Source organism: Acartia tonsa, chromosome 7, assembly GCF_053477335.1.
Source record: "Acartia tonsa isolate MP-2025a chromosome 7, ASM5347733v1, whole genome shotgun sequence".
In the NCBI taxonomy this organism is placed as follows: Eukaryota; Metazoa; Arthropoda; class Copepoda; order Calanoida; family Acartiidae; genus Acartia; species Acartia tonsa.
In genome coordinates, this window is record NC_137266.1 from 51,180,780 (window position 1) to 51,196,032 (window position 15,253).

General features: G+C 32.9%; 1 protein-coding gene across 1 annotated transcript in view; it reads right to left on the reverse strand.

Annotated features, from left to right (window-relative positions):
- Window positions 1-1,829: 1,829 nt before the first annotated feature.
- Window positions 1,830-15,253, reverse strand: part of LOC145323956 (uncharacterized) — a 342,132-nt gene continuing 328,708 nt past the window's right edge. The window contains exons 2-6 of the mRNA XM_080166571.1: window positions 3,249-3,412; window positions 2,692-2,881; window positions 2,447-2,533; window positions 2,136-2,201; window positions 1,830-2,055 (exon numbers count right to left, since the gene is read on the reverse strand). Of these exons, the coding sequence (XP_080022697.1) occupies window positions 1,879-2,055; window positions 2,136-2,201; window positions 2,447-2,533; window positions 2,692-2,881; window positions 3,249-3,406 (678 nt within the window). The 5' untranslated portion in view covers window positions 3,407-3,412 and the 3' untranslated portion in view covers window positions 1,830-1,878. The remainder of the gene's footprint in view (window positions 2,056-2,135; window positions 2,202-2,446; window positions 2,534-2,691; window positions 2,882-3,248; window positions 3,413-15,253) is intronic.

A 15,253-nucleotide genomic window follows, 5' to 3' on the forward strand; every position in this document is an offset into this window, starting at 1 on the left:
TGAAGATCAAATAAAGAAATCAAAAGAAAAATGGAAGAAAAAGCAAGTGTGAGAGAGAGGTTTAAAAAAAAAAACGCTAAGGCAGAATGTTATTACGTTCATAGTATCAAAGGATTTTATTATAAAATAAATAACTGAAATCAGCCAGACAGAAATTCTAACGTAAGTAGTTGAACTTGAAGTAATCTTTATGTGCAAGTTAATATATTTATATTTATTTTCTTTGGGGGGGGGGGTGTAAAAAATATATTTAATAATAATTAAGCAAGTGATGTTTAGGGTGCTTTCCCATATCGAGTACATATCAAGCATTGAAAATACACTTCCATATTTTATAAACTAGCGGCTTCGCCCCAATAGATGTAATCAAACCAATTTTTCGTTTTTTTTTTTTTGGGGGGGGGGGGTAGTTGACCCCACTATTTTAATTTTAGTTTTAAAAAGAAAAAAAATTATATTTTTTTTTTTTGGGGTGGGGGGTATTTTACATTTTTTGGGGGAGTTGGGGGTGTCCCACCCCCCAAGAAAATAGATATAAACCTTCTGGGGATCTATGAGAAGCTACCCTGTAAAGGAGAACCCGATCGGTTAAGCGGTTAGCAAGATCCTTTGCTACAAACAGACAGACATCGTTCTACTTTGTATTATAGACTTTGTATTATAGATAAACTAGCAGCGGCTATGCCCCTAGAGGCATCCAGGGACCCTTGGGTTAGGGGGGAGTCAAACCACCTCTTTCAAGTACAGATTTTTAAAGAAAAAAAAGTTTAAAAAAATTTGAGAGGGGCTTATTATTTTCTAGGGGTGATTTCTCCTAGGGCGGTTGTGGTACTCTCCCCCAAAATAGTTATAAACCTTACCAGTTCCTATGAGAAGCTACAATGTAAAGGAGAACCATATCGTTTCAGTGGTCAGTGAGATCCCTTAGTACACACAGACACATGTAGAATGTATATCCTGTTACTTTATTATAAAGATTGTAAATTAGAAGGGATAGGTTTTTCCCATAAGCCTAATTCTTGCAAGGGGCCCTAACCCACCGAGGTTTACACTTGATGTGCCTTTACTCTTGATAGGATAAGGATAAGAATTTCTAAGAAATTTTAAAGCTTAACAAGGATAACATTATTTATAAGTCTTTAGTAAAGCTAAAAAACATGGAAAGGTTTACAATAGATTTATACAAAATCTTTGATAGTAGATGCATATCAAAGCTTTCCTACAGACGGACGGACAAAGTAAGTTATATAATGGATGTTCATCAGTATGGGGATGTTTTTTTTTAATTCCAGTCATTTATCTTTAATAACTGAAGAGAAATTCACAATTACTCCTTTACGGTTTCTTACTGACAGACAGACATTTCAATTAGAGTACAAAGATACATATGATAACATCCATAAACTTAGTGAACTTAATAAAAATCTAATAAGATAGACAATGTGGTTAAAACATTAGATTTCAATAGAAATATATACAGTAAACTTTAAACATACTTCTCTAAAACCATAAAATCTAATTACTAAAACTTTAGCATAATGGACGGACTGACTGACAAAGATAATTGAATATATGATGCTTTTTAGTCAGCGAAATCTTCACAGACAAATTTGCTTTCTATTTTTATTTTAAAGTAAATCATAATTCTGATTGTGTACCAGACAGACATATAAAGTTCATGTAAGATTTTCTGCTAAAATATTTTTTAGTAGAGAAGCTACTCTATAATTTGAAATGTCCCTCTGTTTTTTTCTAATAACTCGGACCCTAAGGCGGCCTAAGGCCGCTTTGTCACTAGTATTAAATATTTACTTGAAATTTATAATAATTAACTAAATAAACATTCCTTGTTTTTGTTGTAATACTCAAAGATTGCTTTCAAATTGCTAATTTCAAAATCACTGGAATAATTTTCAACTTGAAAAAAATTGAATCGTTTTGCCCACAGTTTCTTTTTTTTTTCTCCATCATCTTTTTGTAATGAAATTGTATGCTCTTTAATCCTTTCTTATGGGTCATTTCTTTGAGAATTTCTAGAATTCCATCAGCTTTACCCTAAATTTAGTACTTTTTAACATTTTCAGTTTTCAGTAAATATAAAAAAAATCTAACTTAGCTATGAAAATATAACAAACCTCTATAGAGGTGAGCTTAGTACTAATATCACCTTCCAGTAGTTCTAGGATACTGTTAGTCTTGTCCTAAATAATAGAACAATTAGTTCTAGAATATAATCAATCTTGTTTTGAAAGAGAACAGTTTTTATCTGCTCTAACATATCAAACATATATTTAATTGTAAATTAAATATGTCAAAATAAACAAAAAGAAATCAACTTTTCAATATATAAATATCAATAGTTTTTAAGTTTAGAAATAGAAACAAATAATAACAATCCAGCTAAAATCTGTATTTAGTTTTATATAAATGATATCTTTGTACAAACCTCTATGGAGGAGAGCTTGGAACTGATATCAACCCTCAAGTAATCCAAAATTTCTTCAGTGTTTTCAAGAACCTGGTCAGTTTTAACCTAAATATGAACAAAAGATTAAGCCAGCATGTGAAACAAAACACATTAAAGAGTTTTAGTTTTTAAATCCTCTCATATTGATCAATATACTTGGCCTTAATCTTATCCACTTAATAACTTTAATTTTTAATATGAATATGAAATATAAACATACATACATCTAATTTTGCAATTCCTTCTCTAACAGCTTCAACAGTATCTTTCATAGATACCAGTTTTGTGTTAACACTCTGTAGCTCATTTGTCCTACTGTCTTTGGCCGTATCCTGCTCCAAAATGGCTGAAGTACCAGCCAAACAGACCCCCAATATTGTGAGAGGAAAGAATCCAGAAACTCCTCCAACAATACTGAAACATGTGTTTATATTAATATCATAGTCAATTCTTATATAAATGTAATGGGATCTTTGTCTAACTGTGTGTCTTTGCATGTGTACCAAAGGATCTTGCAAACCACTGACCCAGTATGGTTTTCCTTTACAATTTATCTTCAAGGTGCTGGAAAGGTTTATATATATTTTTGAAGAGGGTCCCAAGAGAAATCGTCCCTAGAAAAAATTCATTCCACAATTTTTTTTCCTTTTAAAACTATTTCCCAAATTCTCCCCAATGTTTAGTAAATAGCTGATTTTAAATAGATTGAAACAATTTTATGTGTCCCTAGAGGCCTCTAGGGGCATATCCGCTAGTCTTAAACTTAAAAATATCAACTTACGTGCAAATTTTGGCAGCAACTCCAAGACCTTGAGCTATCTGTGGTCTTTTTGAATTGATTGAATCAATGCAACGTCCAACTGTGGAGGACAAGCCAGACAATTCTTTGGCAGTGCCAAAAATATCTTGGGCTAGCTTTAATCCTTCCTCTTCCTCCATTTTCACTCTGAAAAATATATCACAATTATGTGTAACCTTACACTATGGTGAAAAACCAAACACATCCGTTCACAGTTGGGAAGTTCATGGATTTGATTATCAGATGAAAGTGCTTCATACATAAGAATGGTAAAGGTTGTACCTATAGCTGCTATGTCAGAAGTGCAACTTAAAATAATATAAGAAGTGTTAGGGGGGATGTCTTTGGTTAACACAGAATAAGTTTGTGCAATCAAATGATTGGGTGTCTACACTGACTGGCAATGGGAGCTACTGGACAGGTCTGGCTCTACAGAGGTATTAATCAAGTATAACAATTTCATTAAACTTATCATCAAAATTTATATGATTTTTCAATTTGTGAAGTAAACCCAAAGAGAAGTCATTAATATTTTCTTCAACAAATTTTGCAAGATGTTTATTTTAGGTATTCTGTCTCCATCTAGGGTCAATAGAGGGATGAAGGTAAGCATAGAGGGATGGAAGAGCATTGTGGTTGTTTTTTAAGACCACAGACTTGCAAGTCCAAATAAACATTCCTAAGGCAATCCAAATTTAGGCATTACAATAAAAAAATTTGTTACGAAAAGATGGAATAACTAACTTTTTGGAAACCATAGTTTAAGAAGTCCCAAGAAACATACAAATGACGATAAAAACACTAAAAAAATTGACTTGGTCTATTAAGGGAAAACTTTGAAAAAATTGAGGCAAATATAGACCAAAAAGGGGGGGGGGAGCTGGAAGAGTCGACCAACCCCCATTTTTTAGCTTTGCCCTAAGAGGTTTAATCAAACCAATTTTTCGTATTATAGATTTAAAAGAAAAATAAAAAATTTTGGGGGGGAGAAATTTTTTTTTTTTTAGGGTGGGGGGGTAGTCGACCCCACTATTTTAATTTTAGTTTTAAATAGAAATTTTTTTTTATTTTTTTGGGGGGGGGGTTGGGGGTGTCCCACCCCCCAAGAAAATAGTTATAAACCTTCCCGGGACCCATGAGAAGCTACCCTGTAAAGGAGAACCCGATCGGTTCAGCGGTTAGCGAGATCTTTAGCTACACACAAACAGACATCCTGTTACTTTAGTATAAGGATTCTAGTTTCAAACACACTAGCAGCTTAGCCCCTAGCCTCTAGGGGCTTTGCCCCAATAGGTAATTAAAAAAAACATTATGTACGTGCCTAAAAAAATGAGTTAAGTATGGGGAATCTTTATGTTTTCTATTACCTACCCAGCCGAAAAAATTGCAAAAGGGTCGCAAATTTTCGAAAAAGATTCTTTAAACAAATAAAATGGGGGTGATTTTTTTTTTGGGGGGGGGGGGTTTGGGGGTGTATCACCCTGCAAGAAAATAGCCTAAAACCACCAAAGAACCAGTAGGTATATTCCAAGAGGAGTAGAATCCAATGGGTTCAGTGGTTGCCGAGACTGTAAGGGACAGACAGACGGATGGACGGATAGACATCAAGATATATTTTTATCAAAAGTCATATTTTTCAGGTTAAAAAAACAAATATTATATCTTAACAAGGATGACAACATCCATAGAAGCGAAGTTCTGAAAATTTAAATAAATGTACATTAACACTTGTAGAGTGTCAAACCTGAAAGATCAGAATATTATTGTATTAAAGTATAAACAAAATTGTAGGTAAATTTGTTGCAAAACTGCTTATGTAAGGGATCATTTTTAAGGACACACTTTCATTTTTAGAACTTTATTATAGAGATGCTTCGCTTATATCATTCTAACATAATTAACCTTTAGGTATAAAAGATCGATGGTATATAGTATGACTGTATCTATCTATCTATCTATCTATCTATCTATCTATCTATCTATCTATCTATCTATCTATCTATCTATCTATCTATCTATCTATCTATCTATCTATCTATCTATCTATCTATCTATCTATCTATCTATCTATCTATCTATCTATCTATCTATCTATCTATCTATCTATCTATCTATCTATCTATCTATCTATCTATCTATCTATCTATCTATCTATCTATCTATCTATCTATCTATCTATCTATCTATCTATCTATCTATCTATCTATCTATCTATCTATCTATCTATCTATCTATCTATCTATCTATCTATCTATCTATCTATCTATCTATCTATCTATCTATCTATCTATCTAAAGGGTGTTAAAAAAAAAAAACCAATTGCTTCACTCTTTTCAATATAAACCCTACAGGTTCGGTCAAAAACTAACAAAAAATGACCCAATTTATGTCCAAGCAATGACAATGAGAAAACACTATTGAATTTTGATTTCTACTTACCTCTCGATTCCTAGTCCCTGTGGACAATTTTTCCCCACATGGAGAGTGCATATTTTATTAAAAATTAAGACAGTTACATCTTTTTTTAAGAAGAATAAACTGTCTAAAGTACTTGAAATCTTGTAGATAGACCCCAAAATGTTCAGAGTTTATGATGGGACATATAAAGACCTTTCCATAGACGCCTTTACCAGATTTCTAACTCAATCCTAGCAAATTTGGCATCAAAAAGATAGACCCATAAAACATTGAGACATGACTGCTTTGTCTTTAAAAAAAGAACAAACCGTCTAAAGTACATAAAATATTATACATAGACCCCATAATGTTCAAATTTTTGATGGAGCATGTCAAGATCTTTCTATAGACACCTTAACCAGGTTTCTAACACAATCTTAGCCATTTTGGCATCAAAATGTTAAAATCTGTGAAACATCAAGAACGAGAGAGACCCATCATTTCTCAATGTTTGATGGGTCTGTATTTTTTATGCCAAATTGGCTAGGATTGCCTCAGAAACCTGGTTAAGGTGTCTTTAGAAAGATCTTGACATGTCCCATCAAAAACTCTGAACATTTTGGAGTTTTACTACAAGATTTATAGTATTTAATACAATTTGTTAATTTTTAATCTCTATGTAAGGAAAAATTCTCCACAAGGGCAAGGACTCGAGCTGTATTGCTCAGGAGAGGTAAGTAATAATCAAAATCAATAGTGTTTTCTAATTGTCATTACTTGGACATGATTTGGGTCATTTTGACCAAAACTGTAGGGTTTATATTAAAAAGAGTGAAGTGATTGGTTTTTTTTAAAACACCCTTTATATATCTATCTATCTATCTATTTATCTATCTATCTATCTATCTATATATTATATAAAGTAGTAAGCGTTTTTTGTCTGTCACAAAGGATCTCGCTAACCTCTGAACCGATATTGTTCTCCTTTACAATAAAGCTTATTATAGGTCCTGGGAAGGTTTTAAACTATTCTTGGGGAGGGTGTCTTCACCTCCTCCCCCCCCCCCCCCAATGTTTTTTACGTTTTTGAAACTCAAATTTAAAATGGGATGAGGTCGGCTTTTCCAACTTTTACCTTAAGTGACCCTAGAGGCTTCTAGGGGCGTAGCCGCTAGTCTATCTATAAAGTGTCACTTCTTCAACCTTCCCCTTTTTCAAAATATTTCTAAGAGGATAACGCCCATAATTTGACCGTTTACAATTGAATTAATGTTTGTTTGTTAATGGAACTATTTTTTTTATGAAAGTTGTTATCCTTGTTGATTTATGAGTTACTAGTGCCCCCCCCCCACAATGATCTATCTACAAAAAAACTTAAAAACCTTCCAAGGACCTATGAAAAGCTACACTGAAAAGGAGAACCATATCAGTTCAGTGGTTATTGAGTTTTTTGTGATACACACAGACAGCTAGACAGATAGATATCCTATTAATTTTTTTTAAATATACGGATATAAATGCATTCACATTCACAACATAAACAAGTTCAAAATGATAAGACTGACTAAAAGGTGTTATCAACATTCTAGAAAACTAAAAGTGAACTTTGATACTAAATACAATATTACTCACTAAGCATTACACATTAACCCTTAACGGTCGGGGGGGGGGGCGTTGAACGCCCCCCCATCCGTTTTTTTCTTTCTCATTTTCTGTGTGTGAAAGATAAAGAGCCCAAACTGCGTGACTTTTTAAGTATGGGTATGACACATAACTAAGAGTTGGAATTTTTTGAATATCTCCATCCTGGCGGGCACAGGATGCCAGCAAACCTGGCAGGGTGATCCAGGTAAAGAGCAAAAATATTTTTTGACTTAAACAAAGCATTTATCTTATTAAAATACTAAAATATCCTCTAGTAGTACATTTTCATATGAAATACAGGTGTTAAAGTCAATTTCAGGTTCCAGGTATGATCCTGCAGGTCCTGATCCTCCAGGTCTCCAGAAATCTTTAAAAGGCTCCTGTGACCGCAATTTTTGACTTAGAGACTTCAAATTTTAAACTTAAGCTTTCCTTACATGTCTACATAACGTATTAAAATTGCATAAAGATCCGCCGTTTTCCCGCCGACCGCCGACTGTGGCGGCTGGCAGCTGCTAAGTACAGCTGCGGCCGCTGAAATTTATGTTTTGATATTTCTAATATAAAATTTACATAAAGATAAACATTTTCTGTAAAAACATTGTTCTCCTAACTTCAAAAATAAGAAAATTACAGCCGTTTGAAATTTTTCAGTAAAAAAGGACCTAAAAACAAAGGTTGTTAAATAAAGGGGTGAAGGAAGCGAAAATTGACTTTGACTCACTTAAGGTCGGAAATTCATTATCAAACAGGGGACTTGCACAAAATTTTTTAGCCCTCTAGCTCTAATAGGAACTGAGATAATAGGGGGGGGGGGGCGTTGAACGCCCCCCCCCCCCCCGACTGATTAAGGTGCGTTAAGAAACAAGGATGACAACATCCATAAAAGCAAAGCTCTAAAACGGTAGGACAAACGGACATCAACACTAAGCAGAATATTAATGCATGAGACTAAACAAAATTGTAAGTAAATTTGTTGCAAAACAACTTAAATACATGGTTTTTTTTGAAATACTTTAGGACTTGATTATAGAGATGCGTCGCTTACAAAACTGTACCTTGTTGTAACAGAAATCAGTATTCCAAAAATCAGATGAATCAGTTAATTCTAAGATAAAAAAATTTGTTGTCAAAAAAGTAAAAAAAAGTACGGACATTCTGGTAATAATTATAGAGTTGCTGGGCTTTCTAAGTCTTACCTAACTACTTCAGGAATCACCATGCAAAGTTTGAAATCGATAGGACAATTCTAACATGCCTAAACTAACGAAAAGGGCTTTCCGTTACATACAGATGTACGGACCGACCCTAATTATAGAAAAGCTTCGCTTTTAACAATAAGAGTTACTTATGTATCCTTATAATAAAGTAATAGGATGTCTCTTTGTCTGTCTGCTTGTACCAAAAGATTTCGCTAACCGCTGAAACGATATGGTTCTCCTATACAGGGTAGGTTCTCATAAAGGTTAGAAATATTTTTGGGGAGGGTACCACCAATCTCCTTAGAAAATCGTCTCTAGGAAAAAGATAACCCACTTTTAAAATAATTTATTTTTCAAAGCGAAAATTGAAAATGGGGAATCCGACTCCCCTCCCCTCCATTTTTTACTTTTTCTTTTTATATCTAAATTATCATTGAATTAGAATTTCCTTCTCTACAAGTGCCCCTAAAGGCCTCTAGAAATAACCATTGAAAAAATGAAATTTGTAGGGGTAATTATTGAAATTAATTTAGAGGTGTCTTAACTTTTTTTTATTTTTATTTTAAATAGCTAGTCGGTGTTTTTAATAAGTAGTAGATGTAGAATTTTCCATTAAATTTAGAAATGCAATCGTGTTTTTTTGTAGACCTCTTATTTTAGAAGTAATTTAATTTTTTTTAAATCAAGTCCGTTTTAAGGTAGTTACTAAAACGCAACAAAAAAAGAGAAGACAATTGCCATTTGAACAAAAATAGTAAGATCTTTAATTTGACAACTTACTGTTGAGAAAGGGTAATGCAACCATCGCGTAATCAATGATTAAATGGCACTCAGAATTCGAAATTTTTCATGAGTAATCCTTGGTAAGTCTCTTTCCCTAAATTGAACAAAAAGTTGGAAAAGTAACGCCCAAAATATGTAAAAATATGACTCGAAATGTAAACTTTGAATAAATTTGTTCTCTTTACATTTAGTATGTATGTCTGTGTGCGTACGCTCGCACACTATCAAATTAACATTTCAATAATTGGATGTTTTGCCTAAAAGATAAAATTTTAAAAATAACTAAAACAAGCATTACAAAGCTTTACTTCTTTTAATCTTTCAACTAAGTATACGAGTCTTGCAAAAAATTAAAGAGTCAATATTTTGACACCTTTTTATTGAATAATAGACAAAAAAAAACAATTTTAAAAAATCCTTAATTCCTCGCTTTCTATGTCAATTTTTGGTATTTTTTAAAAGCGAAGCTTTTCTAAAATTAGGGTTGGTCCATATGTCTGTTCGTATGTAACAGATAGCTTTTTAAAATAAATAAAATAAATATTATGTTATAAAATATTTCATTCATACAATTTTTGGAACACTAATTTCTAGAACAACAAACTTCAAAGCACAACGTTATTAACAAAGCATCTCTATAATTAAATCGTAAAAATAGTATGTTAAATAGTTAAACCAACGAATAAGAAAACGTAATTTTAAAACTTAGGGGACTAGTGTAAAAAACAGCCTATTTTCTACTCCCTCTCTGGATATTAGGACAATTCAAATATGCGCAAATTAACGAAAAGACCTAACCGTAACGGACGGACTACCCTTTAAAAATATCAAACTGATTTACCTATGTGTGTTAAATTGAAGAATTCTCGAAATCGAATGAAATTATTTTTGATAATGAAAACAATATCATAAGTTATCACAGGAAGTTAAAATTTGTTGAAGCCAGGAATCTTAAGGGATTGGGTATAGTCCCGTTTGTGGCAACGCCACTTAAGGGGCGTTACTTTGTATTTTCAAAGTAGCTTTTAATCATATTTCTATCCCCTGCGAGGGCTCTAACCCTGCAGGGCTAATTGCATATTCCTGCGTGGCAATCGTCTACCCTAATATAACCTAAAATTAACTATCAAAAGCCATTGTGAAAATACTTAGGTAATCCCTCATAGTTACATAGCATACTAAAGAAAATTCGCCCTTGGAAAGCAATGCAGCTCCCCACAACCCCCCCCTCACCCCCACCTCTAAATAAGGCTTTTTTACTTTACTTTATATTTTTTAAACTAAAGTTAAAATTGTTGGGCTCAACTCACACCTCTCCCCCCCCCCCACAATATTATGTGTGTAGCAGGGGATGAGGGGAGCCCCCCCCCCCCCCACCCTCCTACATTCATATCTTGAAAATATATATATCACAATAGCAAAATTTAATAATGCTTGCTTAAATTTTTTGAATTAACAAGCTTTTATACAAGTTTTTAAAGAAAAGATGCATATTTTTGCATATGAAGTCAGAAAACTCGATAGAATTAGATTCAGAGACACAAATTCATACAACACTCCCCCCCCCCCCCCACCCTCTAAAGGGTTAAACAAGACTTTCAACAAAATCAAACATGCTAAAAAAGCTAGTTCACAATAACTGAGACATAAACACTAAAACATATGTGCAGAGAATCTTGGAATTGACATATTATTTTAGAGATATTTTTTTTGGCAAAGTTAACTTAACTACTTTTTCTATAAACATAAAAATTAACAGGAAAAGTTATTTATTTACTAAGTATATTTGCAATTACTTTTATTTAATGAAATCTTCCAATTTTTAACATTTACAAAACGGCCTGCTTTATTGCATCAAGATCCAAGATCTATATAGGAAATAAATGTCTATATATGAGCTTAAGTTTTCCAAGCGATAAATGTTTAAAACTCATAGTGCTCCAATAATCCGTAATAAACTCTCATTGACCAGAACGATAAGACCCATTATTTTCCTGTATGAAGAATAAATTAATTTTTTTATTTTATGTTGCTATTTGAATTATATTGAAGTATTAAATTTCTATCCATGAAACAGAAAATTAAAATTAATAATATAGTAACTAAAAGAAACTTAGTTTTAAAATAATTTGATACTAGCAGTACGTGCATAATGTGGTCAGATATTGAACTAAAATTTAACAATTAACTAAACATTTTAACTTTTTTTGGACGATAATTTGAAATAAAAAAAATATTAAGATCCTAGAATAGTTTAAAGAAAGAAATTGTCAGGGAGAAGATAATGGAAGAATAGGGTTAATAGTCAGAATTTAGATAACCAAAAGAAAGTAAATGAATCATTGAATAAACCTAGCCAATAGCGAGATAATTATATCGAGCCCTACTCTAGTAGCATCATATTATAGACATCTTTTTGCAGAAATGAAAAGGAAAAATTCTAAAAAGTTAAAACTAGTTTTGTTTGCCCCGAGGCTGACTAAAGGGTGTTATTATTATTAGAATTATTGTTTTAATATTTATAGAAAACTGGCTGTAATATGGTGCAATGTAGAGGGACAAAGTAGCCGTAAAATCAGCCATGTGACGTCATAAAAAAGGAGTGATTATCCTTCTCCTTTTTAGGGGATTTCTATCCTACTTCTTCTCTTGTCTCCCAAATTTTTAAAAGCGAAGCTTTTCTGTAATTAGGGTCGGTCCGTACGTCCGTCCGAGATGGATCACTTTTATTCGTAAATTTAGGCATGTTAGAATTGTCCTTGCGATTTCAAACTTTGCATGATAATTCCTATAGTAGTTAGGTACGATTTAGAAAGCGTAGCAACTCTATAACCATTACCAGAATGTCCGTATGTTCATTTGAAACATGTTTATTTTTCTACTTTTTTTACAACAAATTTTTATGTGATCTAATTATCCGTTTGATCTGATTTTTGGTATATTGATTCCTGAAACAACAAAGAACAATATTATAAGCAAAGCAACTCTATAATCAAGTCCTATAAATGTAAGTATGTCCATAAACATTATCCTGTATAATTATCAAATAAGATATAATAAGAACAGTAAGCAATCCAAATCATGACAGATCTAAAATATGTGATGGCCTAAATTTTGTACGTTTTTTTTATTGTAATATTAGTTGAAATTTTTAAAAGCAACTACTCTATTTAAACATATGATTGAAAAAAACTAGCTTAAAGACTAGTAGACACACACTCATACACACACACACACATACAAACACACACACATGGCATGGTGAATATCAAACAACCCCGATTTTTTTTTAAATTTTGAAATATGGGAGTTTTTTTTATTTGTTTATTTATATTTGTGTACCGCAGGGTTAGGGCATTAAGGCACTACAGCTGTATGGGCTAGGCATACATAAAAAATCTGCCCCTCATCCCTAATATTGGATTTATTTTAAAATTAGGAGGGGGTTGGGGGGGGGGGGGGGATACAGCACTCGACTGACACTTTGTAGAAAAAAAATCAGTTGCGGGTACATGTTAAATGTTGAAAAATGATGCTATGCAATGTCTATACATATTTAAATTGAAAATATTTGTCTTTGAACCCCCTTTTTAAATATTTCTATAACTATATAAAATTACTACATAAACATTAAAAATGTCCAGATATGAATCATCAAAAGATTTTTTGAACCCTATAGGCTAAAAAGTGTGGAATTTTATCAAAACTAATGAATCTTTTGAAATTTTTGAAAAAAAATAATTTTTACTATGTGCGCCTACAGCTTAAAGTTTTTAAAAAAACTTAATTTTTCATAAAAAACCTAATAACACAGTAATCAAAAAAGAAATTTACTTACCACTAAATCTCTATAAGTTTAAGGTCTATTTTTCAGCTCAGCAATCAATCAATCACTTTTTCTTGCCAGTTTCAGGCGCACATGCTTCTGATAGAGGTAGAGCCTAGATTTTTTTAGTGTGTTGTCTACTAACCTAAAGAATAAGATTTAGATATAGTGTATTTTGATTTTCATTCATAGGGGGGGGGGGTAACCCTACCCACTCTGTTATAATTCTATAGAAAACTGTAAGCTACATGTAGATAGGGCTTGTGACGTGTCTAGGGGTAAGTTTTCATGGGTGCTGAGCTCAAAAATACAACTAAAAACAGTGAGGGTCCATCCATATGGCAGCTGGGTAACAGCCGCAGCTGAGCTGTTAGCCATTTTTTGATATTATTTGAGGATATTCAGATAGGGCTTGTGACATGTCTAGGGGTAGGTTTTCTTGGGTGCTGAGCTCAAAAATACTAACAAAAACAGTGAGAGCCAATCCATATGGCAGCTGGGTAACTGCCGCAGCTTAGCTGTTAGCCATTTTTTGAGATTATTTGAGGATATCCTTACATTGAATATTTCTGTGGAATTAAACTTCTTCAATTAACATTAAACTTTTTTTTCTTGCTTATACTACTAATAACACTATTTTGATTTATAGGTTTAGTTGTTGTAACAGCTATAAATAGCCCAAAACGGCTAATAACAGCTATCTGAAGTATAAGTGCAGATATAGCTTGTGACGTATCTAGGGATAGGTTTTTATGGGTACTGAGATAAAAAATTCTAATAAAAATAGTGGAAGCCCATCCAATTTGACAGCTGTGTAACGACTGCAGATCAGCTTTCAGCTTTTTTGGCACTATTTAAGGATATTCAAATATTTCAGTAGAATCAAACGTAATTAACATTTAAACTGTATTCCAATTGACATGCTATTAACATTTTTTCAATTTCTAGATTAGGTTGTTAAATAGCTGAGAATATCTAAAAACGTCTGAGAACAGCTATCAACAGCCAAATGTATATGTTGCAGATATGGATTGTGACGTGTCTTGGGGTAGGTTTTCCTGGGTGCTAAGCTCAAAAATACTTTCAAAAAAAGTGAGGACCCATCAATATGGCAGCTGGGTAACGGCCGCAGCTAATTGGTTAGCCATTTTTTATGATAAATTAACATTTCTTCAATTTCTAGGCTTAGTTGTTGAACTACTGAAAACCAGCTGAGAAAAGCAAGAACTGAAAGAATAAATTAAAGATATGACTTGTTACATGTCTAGAAGCAGGTTTTCATGGTGGCAGTGCTCAAATATACTACATACCTAAAATAGTGGGAGCCCATCCATATGGCAGCTGGTTAAATGCCGTAGCTCAGCTGTTTCTTAACTTAATTCCATTTGACAGCTGCCTTATTTATGGGCCCCCATTATATTTGTTAGTATTTTTTAGCTTTCCATCCAGGAAAAAACCTACTTCTAGACATGTCATAAGCCCTATCTGCAAATATACCATTGACTGTTCTCAGCAATTTTTGGCTGTTTTCAGCTATTACACAGCTATATTTAGATGTTTAAAAAAAGTTTATTAACAACATGTCAAATGGAATGAAGGTTAAATTTTAATTTTAAAAATGTTTGTATATCTTCCAAGAAAAGCTTACAGCTGAGCTGCGGCAGTTACCCAGCTGCCATATGGATGGGACCAATAGTTTTTTGTAGTATTTTAAAGCTCAAGCACCCATGAAAACCTACCCCTAGACACGTAACAAGCCATACCTGCAACATATACTTTTGGCTGTTGATAGCTGATCACAGCCGTTTTGGACTGTTTATAGCTTGAATAATAGCAACAGCCAGCTGAGCTGCAGTAGTTACCCAGCTTCTATATGGATTAGCCCCATTTATTTTTGTTAGTATTTTTGAGCAAAGCACCCATAAAAACATACCACTAGACACGTCACAAGCCATATCTGCAACATATACTTCTGACTGTTGATAGCTGCTCTAAGCCGTTTAGGGTTGTTTAAAGCTGTTACAACAACTAAATATATAAATCAAAATAGTGTTATTAGTAATAAAAGCAAGGAAATAAAGTTTAATGTTAATTGAAGAAGTTTAATTCCACAGAAATATTCAATGTAAGGATAT